Raw genomic sequence first — 17172 nt, forward strand, 5'->3', positions numbered from 1 at the left:
TGTGTATTCATCAAGTTCATTAATGAGTTTCCTCATGGTCTTTTGATTCATATTTGAAAAAACAAAAATGAGTATGCACTGTACAATAAAACTGGAAGGGATTTTTATGAGCAATACAAATATATATAAAAAAATATGTGATATAGACAGAGAGAAAAAATTAAGGATGTTAAAAATAAAGAATACTGGGAGCCCTCAAATGTCCAACATTTTACTCCTAAAGATGTGAGTAGTTCACCCTCATTTTAGTGCCAGATTTAAAACCTTCAGGAAGTTTCCTGGACATCAGAAAAAATATATATATTTTGTCTGGGTAGTGTAGTCATATATATAGGCCTATATGCACTGCCAATATGTGGGCGATGAACATAAATGGGGCAAGCATCATGGTCATGTTAAATAAAGAACATAACTTTTGCATTAGCTCATTAGTTTGGTAGAATAATGAAATCCAGGATGGTCATTTGAGGCTACGGTCAGTTGACCACTTTAACATCTACTGCAGATATGCACATTGTGCATGTGTACACTGTAACATGTGCAATAACGAATAGATGATGTGCTTGTTTGTATCTCCTTACTTTTGATAGGGACATTTCCTCTTTATAATGGTTCTGAGTTTAATGACTTTGACCTTTAATTTGAAGGTCCTGTTGTGACCTTGAGGCATCAGTTTGAAAGGGTCAAGTTTCAATTAAAGCAAATTCATTTTCTAAAAGTGCAAAGTGTTTTCCAAGTTATGTGTGCTGCATGTTCTAAACAGATTTTGTGGGGATGATGTTTAATCCTAAATCTAGTTTTTGGCTCATCTTTTTTTTATATCACAAAGGAATCAATAAATTTATCACAAAAAAGGCAATGTTTTCTCAGAACATGTACCTATGTAAGTCATGTTCCAAGAATAGTATGTGTACCAAGGCCGTGCCCCAAAACCATGTCCCTGGGACATATATCACTGAACAGTAGCTCATACATGGAGCTGACAGCATTCTGTGATTGATTATAAAGCTTTCACAAGCACCATGCCATCCATCAGAGACAGAAGGGCAATAGTACCATGGTATGGTATAGCAATAACGCCCTCCTGGTCCCCAGCACTAGATTTATAGATTTCTATGCACTTTTCTAATGAGTCATTTCACTGGAATTGTAAGAAATTAACTTTGATGGATGAGGACTTGCAGGGGAATGTAATCGGTAAAGACAGGGATTCACTAGACGGATTATTGAAGCAGTTTATTATTAAAATGCTATTAAAGGGGTAGTCTATCTTAAAAATTAGTGTTAAAAATGTCAGTGATATGTTTGGATGGTTATTTTTGCATTATTTTTTATGACTGTCATACGTGCTACAGTCACATAACCAAGAATAATGGAATGCAATGGAATTGAATTTGACAAACCAATGATCATATGTCATCGGTAATAATGTACAGTTTTAGCTGCCTATGGTTGATCAGGGCCCCGTCTTACATGACTGATCTAATCAATCGTAACTCTATGGAAATCCATCAGTGTCATAATTTTTTATACAGGAAATTTGCAAAATGTCCTTTGTAAACATAGGAAAACACACCAAATTGTCAAGAAATCAATGAATGGATATATACCTGTACATTAATATCTAGATTTTTTTTTGAACAAACATGCATATGTTGACTTTGCTGGCTTTCCATAGTTACGATTGATTGGATCAATTGCAACTCTTTGTAAGACAGGCCCCTGGTGTCTGTTCCCTGTGTAACTGTGGCATAAGACATCGTTCTCACTACCTTCCTAAAACTAGTTAGTGGTAACTACAATTTAGATAAACGTGTAGTTAGAACGGTCGAAGCGATCTTCCACACTGGTTCAGAAAACCACCTCCCGATGTAGTTTTCAAGATCGCTTTTCCTTGTTAAACTGGTTTTAGCGTAAGTGAGGACACAACCGGTTTTTCGGGAAGCGATCTTCACACATTTTGAGCTCACTACTCCACACGACAGGTGTAGAATGCCGACATGTATGCTGCAGTTTCAAATTTTGCGCGAAATGTGTCACCCCACTGAGTGTTTCCTTAGCAACAAGAGCGCTTTACGTGAAGTGGTTTTGAAAACCACTTTTGTGTGATCAAGTGGAAACGCTAGCAAAGCGGTCTTGCAAATTGGTTTCCAAAATCGGTTTCCAGTAAAACTAGTTTTTAGAAAGCGTAATGAGAAAGGCCTTCTAGATTGCAGACCATGTCCTGGCAAAGGGAACATGAAATGAAAAGAATTAGTTTTCCTACAATTATTCAAATTATGCAATTACTCCAAATGCATATCAACGTTATTTGTTTTCCAAATAATTTTGTTGTGAGAAAATTTAGAGAAAATGAAGTGACCCCCAAACTTTGACTATATAGTAAATCTTGTTAATTTACAAATTACTCTCACATGATATACTGTAGTGTAGACATTGAAAAGTAAATAATGTACTATCTATATGGTCTAGATATGAAAAAAACAAAAACTCGTAGAGTCGCGTTTGGTATCACATTTTAACCTACATGTACATGTACGTCTGTTGACCCAGGGCTTTTTTAAGGATTTGCCATCAATCATAAATGACAATGGCCAATGGGGATCGTTGTAGAGTGCACATTTTGTTCAAAACACCGACCAGGAACCAATCAGAATTGTTCTTTAATATTTTCAATCAATCACAAACACCCCTTTTTTGGTGTGTGTTCCAGGTCCAATCAGAGCATTTCATGAAGAGTTATGTCAAGTGATTTTTGACCAACGGATGTTATAAGCTACTGAAAATTTTGCATCTGATTGGCTATTTATAAAGAGCGAATTAGTAATTGAAATCACCGACAAATCTTTCCATAGAATGCTCTCCTGGGGTATAGAAGAATATCTGTATGGTGCAATATAAATGATATGGGTCATCATCATCATCATCACCTTTAAGATTCATTGCATTGACTACAATGTAATCAAGATTCATGAAAATCAAGCATGGATCGTTTGCTTTAATACCTTTGTGTTTAACGGTCCCCAGGTCTCATACCTCTCATTCTCCCTCTTCATAGGCTCCTTCGTGTCTCCTACTTGATATTCCTATGTACTAAATATAACCATGCCCCGCATCACTCTCTCGATCCCAATGGCTTTCAATGCACACACCGAATGTGAATGAATTCATTATCATTAGCATAGAATGGCTACTGCATTGATCTTATTGCACTTCTACTGTCAATCATGACCACTATTCTTTTTTAAATAAATGCAAAGAAAACAAGGGTATTGTGTTCATATATACTGTAGGAGGAAGCCTGAAGGGAATATAGAGAAAAGAATCAATGATTTGCATTTCCAAGCCTTTCTGTCAGTTTGTTTTATTAATGATGCCATTACTTTCCTACATGTACAATGCCTGCATTTTATGTACATCATTCTGTTTCTATTTTTGTGTGTGTCAAATCTCGATGTAACATAATTCTGTCCAACTCCAAAAGGTAGGCATATCGTGTGAAGGAATAATGTGAAATATGAGGCACTATTACTTGAAATCACCACTTTTACATCATCATGCATTATATTTAATTTAAAAGGTATTTATTTTGAACTTTGTTTCATGGTTTGGATGGACTTAAAAAAAACTGCAACCAAAGTAGATATGAACTTTTGATGGCAACCAGATTTCACAAAGTATATTTTCTCTATTTCATGCCTTTTCAAATTATGGTCTTCTTTGTTTGGAAAAAAATTGCTTGACTTATCTTTTTATTCCAGTACAAAACAATTTTATTTGGAAGAATGTTGTTACAAGGTATTTGTACATGCACATGTACATGTATGTATATTGCCAATATTTTACAATCTATTCTATCATTCATTATAAACTGGGATGTAAAACATAAAGATGGTTATAATTGATAGTATATACAAATTGTACCATATGGGACTTGACTTCAAATGGCAGGTCTAATTAGGCTTCATCAAAACAATTTTCAGATCAATGACAATAAACTTAAATTGGAAACGTTGATATCCATTGATTTTCATGCAGCACGCAGACCCCAATCAGCACATGCTTTCAGAAGCGTTGTGATAGATACAGGCCCTATCACATTGTTTCGTGCAAGCCGTGCGAGTGAGTTAAAGGCATTCACCCGCAACAGAGTTTTGAGAATGTTCAAAACTTTTCCGCTTGCAAATCAGATTCGCATGCGCATCTTTGTGTGAGATGGCTTCAAGATACATGTACATGTCAATGCGGGCAACCTGCGGGTAGCAAAAATACCCAAGGTCCGCAGGTCACATGCAAAGCTTGCACGGAATGATGTGACAGAGTGTTTAAAAGCCAGCAGTGCCAACATCTAGATTAATAAGGGTTAAGATGGGGCTTTTATCTGATGAAGGGTATGTTGCTTCTATGAGGGATACTAAGAATATTACAAAATGTACACTCTGAAAAACAAGCTAGAATTATCCAAAATACACCCCTGCAGGTGAAATGTTTAGTGTCAGAAAGCTATAAACTGACATACATACATGTAGGATTAGTGTCCCTCTGGCTCTGTGAGGGTGTTATGAGGGATGAATTCCCCAGATGTTTTCCTGTTCGTTCTCGCCCAGATATCATTGGGAGTTCTAGCGAAAAGTTTGGAGGAGAGAGGGGTTCAAGTCTAGTTTAGATTCTCTGGATAAACAATCAAAAGACATCTATGCTAGTCTACATTTACAAACCTCAATCAAGTTTTACAGTGAACAAAAATGGCAGTTAAGCCTAATTAAAGGTCAAGTCCACCTCAGAAAAATAAATCAAAAGAGAAAAATCAGACAAACACAATGCTGAAAATTTCATCAAAATCGGATGTAAATAATAAGAAAGTTAGGACATTTCAAAGTTTCGCTTATTTTCAACAAAATATTTATATGAATGAGCCAGTTACATCCAAATGAGAGAGTCGATGACGTCACTCACTATTTCTTTTGTTTTTTTATTGTTTGAATTATACAATATTTCAATTTTTACGACTTTGATGATTAGGACCTCATTGCCTGAAGCACAAAATGTTAAAATAATGGAATTCCACGTGTTCAGGGAGGAATGAAACTTCATTTCACATGACAATGACAAGAAAATCAAAATATTTCATATTTCAAACAATAAAAAACAAAAGAAATAGTGAGTGAATGACATCATCAACTCTCTCATTTGGATGTAGCTGGCTCGTTCATATAACTGTTTTTGTGAAATGAAGCGAAACTTTAAAATGCCATAACTTTCTTATTTTACATCCGATTTTGATGAAATTTTCTGTGTTATGTTTGTTGAATTTTTCTCTTTTTATTCAAATCAAGTTTTTGTTGGGGTGGACTTGTCCTTTAATGATATGATGCATGTACCTACAATGTACTTTGGTACTTCGATATCCCACAAAGTTGCCTTGATATAAGAAGGTGTACAGTATGCCTACACTGTACTTTTTTAGCTTGAGATTGAAATATTACAATATTTTTGGTCAGATACATGTATTTGTGTCACAAATTTGTGTTTGAAATTTAAATCTGACTCGTAAAGCCAAACATTCATGGCTGAAAATTGGATGGTATAAGGAGCATCTTTTTCGTTGTAGACATTCTTACAAGGTCTGAATCTCTAGACTATGTTGAGAATGCAAGGAGACTCAATTACCAAATAAGGTCAAATTGATAAGTTTTTCCCTGTGCTGTATATGAATTGAATGCATTCTAGACTTGAAGGAGATATTTTATTTATAGCATACCTGTAAATCATCTCACTGTGATCATGAAACTTGTCACTTTCATATGATATATACCCTGTTCACATGTGATAAATATAATAATAATACATGTATGTCCATTTATATACGGCAGTTACTACATGTTCGTGCATATACTCAACTGCGCTTTGATACTTGGTATCATATTATTACCCCGGCTGTAGCTGAGCTGCCATATTAATAGGCGCTAAAGCGTTCAAGGAATAAATCCTACCGGGTACCCATTAACCTCACCTTGGCTGAGTGCAGCACAATATGGATGAATTTCTTGCTGAAGGAAATAACGCCATGGCTGGGATTCGAACTCATGACCTTCTGCTTCGAAGTCCGGAGACTAATCCACTGGGCCACAATGCTCCACGTGTACCACATGTGCCATCTTTTATATGAAATACATGTATGATGTAGGCATAACGGGTACTGATGTTTTTTTATAGCATTATGAGGTGCTGGTTATGTAGTGCATGAAGTATTACTCCAGCTGCATAATAGCATTTGGTGTATGTAAGGAAACAATCCATCTACCTCACCTGGGTTGAGTGCAGCACAATATGGATCAATTTCTTGCTGAAGGAAATAATACTTTGACTGAGATTTAAACCAATGACCGATAACTCTCTTTTTCAAATTCAGAAGTCAGAACCACCGGACCACTGTACTCCACGATGAATAAACAATTCATTTGCAACTTTATTGTAGAAAAGAATGTAGAATTTACACGTACTTCATGCTGGATAAAGTTTTAAAACATATTTTTTGAAACTTTGACAGTTGCACTATTTTAAAGGAAATAATAAATAACTCATCTCTTCTTGATCCTTTCTTTTTAAAGGGCATGTAGAGGTGACATTGCACCTACCGGACGTTGTTGAAATCTGGACCAAATCCAGTAAGGAAATGGATTAATTCACTGAGGATATGGTGGTGACGGCAAAACATGGTAGATGTCAGCTACTGGTTACACCTCAGTTATATTTCAGAGAAAATTAAAGTCATTATTAAACAGACAAACAAAGTATATCATCCTGTTTATTATAAGTTCACCTTTGATTAAAATAATATTTTGCAGCATAAATCCTATGTGGAGGTGCCGTGGCCGAGTGGTCTAAGGCGCCTGACTATACATAGAAAATCCAGGGTTCGATCCCCAGCCGCGGTACCTATGCCTGTGAGCAAAGTATTTAATGTACAATGCTCTTTTATCTGCTTTCCATAAATGGAAATACTATGCGCATTATTGGTTACTTTGTGTGCACTTTAAAAAAAAGAAGTAATGTATTAAGGCACTCTGATCTACATTTGTTTTTTCCTAAAACCCATACATGTAGATAGCTCTGAAAAGGTATGGTAGTGGATCGTATTATTACCGAACACTTTTCATGAATTTGATCATATCAAAACATTATTCCAATAAAATTCACCAAACTTTCACCATAAATACACACATTCCTACAAAATATAAACATGCAGAAATTTTGCCGAAATTGTTTTTCATTTTTTACGACATCAGCTTCCAATCGGACCCCTCTTTGCAAGTTAAATATTTTTGGTCACTTGAAAAGGTATCGTATTTAATACCGAACGTGTGTTTTCTATGGGAAAAGTTGGGAAAAAACAACAAAGTCACTGATGAGCTATTTTGACCATATTTTATTGTTTTGAGGATAGAAAGACTTCGAAATTGTGTTTTGATAATTTTTGATAATTTTTCTATTAAGTTCCCTTTGGGAGGAAGTTGCAAAGGGTTTGAGCGCATTTGATTATTTTCTGACGCATATGATGCGCGCGCGTTCGGTAATACAAGGCCGGTCGGTAATACAATCACTCACTATACATTTATGTACTGTAGGTATAGGGATTTTCTGTTTAAAGTAGTAAATCAAAATGGAAACCCATTTTTTTTTAACAAAACAGAATTCGTGTTTTTGCTGTGTACATTTTGTATGACAATACAGAATTCCCATTTAAAATCAAGTTTGAAATGGACAGTGTTTCAGAAATGGAATAGACCATTACTTTGGAAAAGGAAATTCACTTTCCCTGTAAAAGGGTCAATAATGTGAATCATTCTCAAGTAAATATATTGTCTGACATTTGAAACTAAAAGAATAGTGGCAGTAGATTTTTTTTTCATCTGTAATTATTTGTGCAATTGGACTGTGGCAGTCTTGTGCCCTATCTCTCTCTCTCAGTAATGCTCAAGATTACCTTTCTACATACTGTATAAAAACTCACTTTGAGCAATGAATGGATCCTCAGAAATCTAAAGACAGAATATTTTCATGCATATCCTGAAATTTTCAGATCATTTCATGCTTGAGTAATGGTTTTATTCAGAAAAAAAGAAAAAAAAAATACACTGTAGTCTAATCTCACTGCTGCTGGCAACAGTTACCCACATGATATCTTGTACTTTGTACAAAGTATTGTGAAGTAATAGATTAATAATAAAATTGAAACACCTTTGAATTTGTATCCTTCATTTCAGTTCTGTAATATGAATCAGAAAAACTACACATATTTATTTTTTATTTATATTTATTTATTTATTTTTATCTATATTTCTATTTTTCTGGGGGGATACCAAACACTCAAATTGGGCTTTTAATAGCTCTTTGGTCTCCTCTATTTTCTCTCTTGAAGGAAAGTCCCCATTGATACTATGAATTCAAAGGATGTGCTTAATTGGTGTACCAACTATTGTGAGGTAATGAATTTAATCTCTTTTTGCTCAGTCTGGGAAGACGGAGGGGGGGGGGGTCAAAGGTAAACCTTATTCCAGTTCAAATGTAGATTTAAATATGAACACTCTGTGCTATGCTGATGATTACCTAATGGTGTATACCGTGTATTAAAATACTACCTCATCGCCATGCTGGGAATATCCTCTTAAAGAATCAATCTTCAGCTGAAAAGTATTTCTTGCGACCTCCCTGTGTGGTAAACCTTATTCCAGTTCAAATGTAGATTTAAATATGAACACTCTGTGCTATGCTGATGATTACCTAATGGTGTATACCGTGTATTAAAATACTACCTCATCGCCATGCTGGGAATATCCTCTTAAAGAATCAATCTTCAGCTGAAAAGTATTTCTTGCGACCTCCCTGTGTGGTTGCGCTCAATGCATTGTCTGCTCGATATCATTAGGAGTTTACCATTAAAAAATGTGAAGGATAAAGTCAGAATTTTAGGTTGAAATACCAATTCAAATATTAGGGAGAAAATACTCTGAATCAGTAAACCCCAAAATATTAAGCAATTCCTTATAAATATTTTTCAGGGATGTGGCGAATTGACACCCTGTCTCATTTGAATGAGTCTGTTGATAGCGGTTCAATGTCATGAAAGTACATGACACTCATTGGGATTGTTCATTTCCTTTATAGACCATGTGTTCTGAGAGACAATGAAAATGTCAAAATGTGAGGTTAAATTGAATTGGCATGTGTGGTTATAAGTATCTTCTATAGTAATGCTGTAACCGATTTTTAATCCAATTTCCCGATGCGATCCGATTTTCCCCTTTTTTCTACATTTTTCGAACTCCGATTTTTGACCAGTGGGGGAAAAAATCGGATCGGAAAAACAAAACATAACAAGACAAAAATAAAAACACGTGGCGACATGTTTGCCGTCAAAATGCGCTGGTGATTTGTTTAGATCTCAGACAAAAGCGGTGGAAGGAAAAGAAGATAAAGGGAAGAAAATTATGATTTGTTTTTATCTGTGATATTAGCGGAAAGGCAGGTGGAGAAGAAGATTATGATTTGTTTTGATCTCCGACATAATCGGGGAAGAACAAAACGATAATGATAATTGGTGATAATTTGTTTTGATCTCCGACAAAAATGGAGGAAGAAAAACAACGAAAAGACGATATGTTTTGATCTTAAGCGGAGGCAAATAAGATTTAGTTGAACACGCTGACATGCGCGGTAATATTTACGACTATCTGACTATACGTCCTCTAAGAGTTTACGATTACCTCCGCTATCACTACGATGTTGTAGAGAAGGTAAATATCATGGTGAACAACTCTGGATAATAATGCGTCTTTTCGGGAGGTCATGCGACCTTTATGAGATTACGATTACCTCACGATGTTGTAGAGAAGGTGAATATCACGGTAAACAACTCTTGATAATAATGCGTCTTTTTCGGGAGGTCCTGCGACCTTTATGAGATTACGATTACCTCCGCCATCACTATGATGTTGTAGAGAAGGTGAATATCATGGTAAACAACTCTGGATAATAATGCGTCTTTTTCGGGAGGTCATGCGACCTTTAAGAGTTTACAATTACCTCCGCCATCACCACGATGTTGTAGAGAAGAGGCCTATCGTTGATCGGCGGTAGTGTCGCGCGCTGGAACGTCATTATCTTATTTTCCTTCCTCCGATTATGTCGGAGATCAAAACAACTCATCATCTTCTTCCTCCGCTTTTGTCGGAGATCAAAACAAATTCTGCCATCAGTATAGCGTGCCGCATTTGTCCACGCGCCGCCACATACAAATTTTAATGTATTTTTTTGTTTTTGAATATCTTCCGATCCGATATCCGAACCGATTCCGATTTTAGGAGCAAAACTTCCGAACCGAACTCCGATCTTGTAATTGCTCTAACTTACAACATTATTCTATAGTATCTCTGAAGGAAAACATGGATTAGGAAAGCCATGAGATACTTGATTAAAATTCATTGGATCATTATTGCACCATTCTATAATACTTACCCCCCCAAAAAAAAAAGGTTTCTTCAGTGATTGTTCCCAGAAAATACTAATATTTTATTTGGAAAGGAATCCCAAAAGGTCTTGTCATTGTTTCCCGTTTTGGTGAGAGATGGGCTTGAGTTGGAAATTACTTTTGTTGTTGAAATAAAATCACAAGCCTAAGACATTCTTCTTTTAAAAATTTCACAAGGATGAAAGGGTTAAGTGCCGCAATGAATGGTTCCTCAAAAATACCCAAAATGTCTGTTATAAACCTAAATTGACCAACAACAGAAAAAACAACAATAAAATATACAGTGTACATTATATGCCATTAAGGTTCTGTACACATTTAAGAAAATGCCCCCCCCCCCTCCCATTCCCAAATATTTCTTTCCTCCAAGGTTTGGATATGTGTCAGAGGAACTTGTCACATGTAGGTATTTCTTTACACCCTTGTCAAACCTATCACATCATTGCTCATGACATGCCCTGCTCACTTAATGCAGCTATGACATCACACATTAGGCTAACTGAGTTCACTGTCAAGGGCATGTTCATACCAGGCTCTTCCATACTTTAGAACTCAAATGTTTATTCCATGAATATGTTCATTTTTCTCCCCCACCCTTGCAGTGGCCAAAGAACAGTTCTGAAATGGGGGGGGGGGGCTTCAGCTGCCCCCCCCCTCCTTCAGTTCTGTGGACCCTGCTCTGATTTGCTTGGTTTTATTCCAATTCATAAATAAAATTTGCCAATAGGGGAGAATACAGTCAAAATTGTGTTTTAAGGCCACCCAATGGAAAGAAGAAAGGTAGCCTGTATAGACGGGTAACATGAATTTCGTGGCCACTAAACACAGCATTTCTCTATAGACAGATGATTGATAAGACAGGTTTGACTTTCCTAGTAATCACACTCAAGATTTTCTTCACTTTGATTATAATTCTTACTAATAAAGGGAAGATTTTCCTGATATCATATTGCAGTCTGTTTTATGGATTTTTAGTTGTACTGTTAAGATTTTCTTTTCACATTAGAATGCACAAAATTGTGTTGAAGTCTATTTTCCAATTAATAGCTGCTTTAAATATGACAATTTGAATCATGATTTGCAAAAGAGGTCATCCTGTATTTGCACACTTATTTGATTTGTCTAAACTGAGTGAAATCCTAACATTCCTATATGAAATGAAATTATTTTGTACAAATATCCATCTTGCAGACATGTAGATCTTACTTTGTATCATTTTTTCAAACGTTCAAACATTCATTTTATTTGAAATATTAGGTGTAAGTTTGGTTGGTATGTGAACAGACCCTTGTTATTTTCAAAGATTTGGCATTATCCTGTAATAAGCATAAAGCTTTTTATTTGCTTTTAATTTAGGAGAATTCAGATAGTCTTCACATATGTATTCAATTTGGAAATCTCGTTATGGATAGGTTTACTCTGGCAGGGGCTTTAAACTCGTCATGAAGATGGAATTCCAGATGCTAAATCTTTTAAAATCACCATGTTGATGATAGCTAGCATCAGGCTTGTATACTGACAACTGAGAGTAATATTGCCTTTCGTTATTTCCTAAAGATTGTACGTGCAGTCTATGTACAGTAGACCATTCCACCCCAGCCCACTTCATTTACCTGTACAGTGTGGTACCATAAGAATTGTATCCACAAGAACATTTTTAGCTTTCTTTCTAGATAGCTGGTGTATACATACTGGGTATGTGTTTCAATAATCAATTAATGGTATTAATACAAATAGTGACCTGTGTGCATAATGCAGCACTTCCTGTATTAAACTTGTTTTTTGTTTATTTTTTTCAGATGACCTAAAGATTAGTATGGTGTAATATGTGAAGGAAACAAGATGGGATGCTGCCAGAGCTGCCGTCGGAAGAAGGCTCGGCCGCCTTCCGCCGAGATTGGAAACTTCCTCTACCCTGAGATTCCTGACACTGGGGGCCATCCATTTACAGAGATCAAAGAAGAGCCATCATCATGCGAAGATATCATCAGGGCATCACCGGTGCCTCCTGCACCAAACAGCCATCGACAGGACATGACCCCAATCAACAATCTGTCATTTGTTATTCGAAGAACTCCTGGGTCAACGCTCTCCTTGTCCAAGAGACTCTCTATGGCAGGGAACTTCTATCGCTTGAGTCGCTACGGAAGCCAGTTCAGCCTTGCGGACAGTTTGAAGACAGACGGGAGCACTTGGACAGTCACATCATCGGTTGCAGAGCAAAAGGAAGTGGATGATCCGAACTACGCAGCAGAAGTACTCAACAAACTTAACCAATTCCGTCTGGAGGATAGATTCACAGACTTCAAAATATTTGTTGGAAATGCGCAATTTAGGTGTCACAAAGTAGTTTTAGCTGCAACTAGCAGATTCTTTGCCCATAATCTAGCAGATGAAGTTACGGAGGAAGGAGATCGAATTGCCAAAGATGAACTTGTCATTGATGCCGTAGAGCCATTCATTGTGCGGTTGTTACTTGATTATATCTACTCTGCCAAACTCACAATCAGCAATGAGAATGCTACAAAGCTCCTTGCAGCATCAAGGCAGTTCCACATGCATTCATCAGAACAGGCATGCCTGGAGTTTCTTGAGAGACAAGACAATCGACGGAGAGAATCAGCAAATGACCTTGCAAAGCTTGCCACCGAATACACCTTTGAACAACCTTACCACGTCAACGAAATCCTTCTCGGACTTAATGACCAAAGACATGATGGCAAGTTTGTAGATGTTAGACTATGTGTTGAGAAGGAGGAACTTAAGTGTCATCGGGTTGTCATAGCAACCATCGATGAAGTGATGGAGAAGAGGATGCTACATACAGAGGAGTCTGGGAAGGTGACCATAGAAGACATCACCCCATCTGTTCTTAGGATGATTGTCAATTACACCTACACATCTCGTTTAGAGGTAATGCCATTTTCCTATAAGTTCTTGTAACTGAACTAGGCAGTGCAGTCAAGCATTATCAAAGGGGAAGCTCACTCTGACATAATATTGGTTTGAAAAAAACCTTTAGAAAACAACGAAAAGATAGCATTTATAGTGAAGATTTTGCAAATAAATTAGCAATATTAACAGAAGTGTTATTTTAAGTTTTTCACTTTGTGACGTCACATGCGTGCAGCTCCTCCATTTATCATACTATTTTCTCAGAAAATTAAATATGATTTCACTTGTGCAAGTGGGCTTTTTCACAAAGACATCAGTGTGACTTAGATTTGCACTTAAATTCCCGGTTGCGTTTGATATAAAAGTCATCACCGATTGGTCAATTTGTGCAAAGATGTTGCTTGCTGCTGCAAATTAAAAAGACTGTTTGTTAGATAACCTGTTAGTCGGCATTCAAGCATGACTCTTAAAGTCACCCTTAACTCTTTGTAAAACATCCTCTGGTAATATTAACAAAAATAAATCTGGTGGGTTTTTTATGAAAGTTGTCAGCACTGACTAAATTGTCAGTGCTGACTATTTGAGTGAAATCCTTGCATTTGATTGGCTAAAAATTACTGGCCTCTGACTATTAATATGGTAATTGTCAGAGAAAGACAACTTGTTAGTGCTTTAATGAAACAGTACCCTGTTTTATAGATCTCTTCTTTGTAAAAACTCTCCTGCAGATATTTGAAGAGGCGTTGCAGCTAGCCTCAATGAAGGAACACTCAACTATATTCTCTCTCCATCCCTCTGTCTATACTACCTGTATATGTAATAACGGTATATTCTGTTGTTCATCTTTCTTGTCTAATACTTCTAATGCTATAGTATCGTTGCAGCTTGGATTCATGATGAAACGCTCCTCGACTTTTCACTCTTTCCTTCCCTCTCTATGATATGCATGTATCTATTTATCCCTTTTTTCATCTTTTCTGTAGATATTTGAAGAGAATGCCAGAGAAGCATTGCAGCTAGCCTCCATGATGAAACACTCCTCAGCCATTCAGAAGTGTAGTGATTACTTGAGAGGAATGTTAGACCCTGCTAATTGCCTTGAGATACAACGAACGGCCTATGAAAACCCTAGCTGTGAACAACTCCATAAGGTATAATAATTTGAATAATACGGTAGTAGTACTTGTAGTTGTAGTAGTAGTTATAATCAACTCAATAATCAACTCTTTCAGAAGCACATAGGAACGCATTTGGCAGTGATATGCACTATATAAGCATGTTGGTATCATTATTATTACATTATTCATTATGATGATAGTAGTAATGATTGTAAATATGTTAGTAATAATGATTGATAATAATAATAACAAGGTTATTGATGACGATGTCAACAGTGACAACAAAAAAGCAACAAGAACAACAACACAAATAAAATTTCATGATCAAAATCGTTTTTGTATTTCAATGAGAGAGGTTGCCATCAGCAATTTTTGGCCTTGACATTGGAACTTTTCAAGTGAAAACAAATTTCTTGAACTGATGAATTGAAAGAGTCTCAACCCCCCCCCCCCTTTTCCCTTTTTCTTTTTCCAGGCTGCAACAAAATATGCCTTGAAGTGCTTCCCAGAGGTGATCAAGCAGGATCAGTTCCTTCAGCTGTCTCCTGAGGAAGTCCTGGACTATCTAGGGGATGACAACCTCAACCTGAGATCAGAAGAAGATGCCTTTGAGGCTTTGATGAAGTGGGTAAAGTACAAGGAAGACGAGAGAGCCGGGTACCTTTCAGACATGCTCATGTGCATCCGTCTCCCATACATCCCTCCTGACATGCTCCGTGACAAGATCAAGACTGCACCTCTGATACGGGACAATGAAGGTTGCCAGTTCCTGATCCTTGAGGCTATGGAGATGCAGCAAATCATCCGTGAAGGCAGGAGCAGTGGAGATCCTCGCATGAAACCAAGAAGGGCATTCTCCGATGTGACGTTTGTCATTGGTGGACGCAACAAGCAACAGGCCTGGATCAGGGACACTTGCTACTATGATAGCGTCAGGCGCAAGTGGTACCCGCTTGCGCCCTATCCAGGGAACACTACCGAATACCGCGTAGTTGCTCACAACAATGATGTATATGTAATAGGTGGTCGTAACGAAGCAAAGGTAATTACCGGAGACACTTGGAGGTATAACTCACTATTCAACGAATGGTCACAATGCAATGGGCTCGTTATTCCCAGACTCTGCCATGGCCTTGGTATTGTCCAAGAAAGAATATATGCGGTTGGTGGCCGCCTAGACTCCTCCAACGAACCACTCCATGAGGTGGAAAGATACAGTCGACGATCAAACCAATGGAAGCAGACTGAGTCTCTTACCTATGGAGTCGTTGATCCAGTCGTGACCGCTCACAGTCGACGTCTTTACGTCATCGGAGGTCACATGGAAGACACTAATGACATTCTGGTACAATGCTTTCATGTGGATAAGAGTTGTTGGACAGTCATTAGAGACCTATCTTTGCCTTGTGAACCGAGGGTTGGAGCCACTCTGAAGAGCAAGATTTATCTTGTGGGAGGAAGAACTGAGTACAAAGTACAGGTAATCTAGAGGCAGAATGATAAAGTTTATAAAACCTGTTAAAGAAAAATGCCAGTAGTTGCAGTAAACACTGATTTCAAGAGAAAGTCTGTAAAACCAGGCTTAATTGTCAGAATATAATCGAGGATCTTGGGTGGTCATTATATCAGATTCTGTCAAAAGTCATTTTGAGATCGTTACCAAAACTAGAATTTATCTTTAAACATTTTGGTTTGTGGGATATGCTTGATGTATCGCAGTCAGCAAATCTCAATCATCATCTGTTTGAGACTTAGAAAAAATTATTTTATATTTTAATATAATCGCAAGGATTGCAATGAAAATGCCAAACGCCACTCATAGTAAATGGGGAGAATGTCAAATAATACAGGTATTGATAAGCAGTAATGATCTGAGCTGATTAACACCTCTTGCCCTCTTGTGTGAAGCTTATTTGCAGAGGTATTAATTTTTTTATCCAGTTCAGTATAAATACATATTTCCAGCTGTGCTTGTTTACTATGGGCATTTTAATTTAATATGAAAATATTTTTCTAAATGGATTTCATTCGTCAATTAAGTGATTGTATGATGGGGTGGGGATTGTCAATGGTGAATAATTACTTTTCCACTGCTAGATTATTTCCCAATCTTTTCATCTTCATTATTTGAAACCAGGTGTACAGTCCACATAAAGGAGAAGTGAATACTATAGCTGAGATGCAGCATGCCGATGGCCACGCCAGGGATCTATACTCCATGACTGTCACCAACAAGAAGATCGATGTCATCGGTGGTCAGTGGACGGTAGGGGACGAAGACGATGCCTTGACCATCTCGACCAACAGTGTAGAGCAGTTTGACCCCCAGACCAATGAGTGGACCGTCCTTGGGCCGATGCCTAGAGCCTTGACCTATCACGGATGTGTGACCATCAAGAAGTACATAGGCCTTCCTAAGTCGCTCCTGAGCTGGGTACCAAAGACTGGATTCCATCATGGTAGATGAAGGAAGAATGGCAAGGAATTTAGAGATACAGACACAAGAGGGCATCTCAATTTGTAATGGGGCAATTCCATACAGTTCGTACATTTGGGGCCAGTTTCATAAAACTGTTTATAATAACAAATTTGCAACAAAAAGAAAACAGTTAAAAGCTACTGAAATCA

General features: G+C 37.2%; 1 protein-coding gene across 2 annotated transcripts in view; it reads left to right on the forward strand.

Annotated features, from left to right (window-relative positions):
* The window catches only part of LOC121430801 (kelch-like protein 38), a 35093-nt gene extending 17921 nt beyond the window's left edge, over nucleotides 1–17172 (forward strand). For both annotated transcript variants that reach the window (XM_041628208.1, XM_041628209.1), the window contains 4 exons: nucleotides 12331–13444; nucleotides 14410–14577; nucleotides 15020–16024; nucleotides 16682–17172. In XM_041628208.1, coding sequence (XP_041484142.1) covers nucleotides 12374–13444; nucleotides 14410–14577; nucleotides 15020–16024; nucleotides 16682–17011 — 2574 coding nt within the window. In that variant the 5' untranslated portion in view covers nucleotides 12331–12373 and the 3' untranslated portion in view covers nucleotides 17012–17172. The remainder of the gene's footprint in view (nucleotides 1–12330; nucleotides 13445–14409; nucleotides 14578–15019; nucleotides 16025–16681) is intronic.

This window comes from Lytechinus variegatus, chromosome 17 (genome assembly GCF_018143015.1).
Source record: "Lytechinus variegatus isolate NC3 chromosome 17, Lvar_3.0, whole genome shotgun sequence".
Classification (NCBI taxonomy): domain Eukaryota; kingdom Metazoa; phylum Echinodermata; class Echinoidea; order Temnopleuroida; family Toxopneustidae; genus Lytechinus; species Lytechinus variegatus.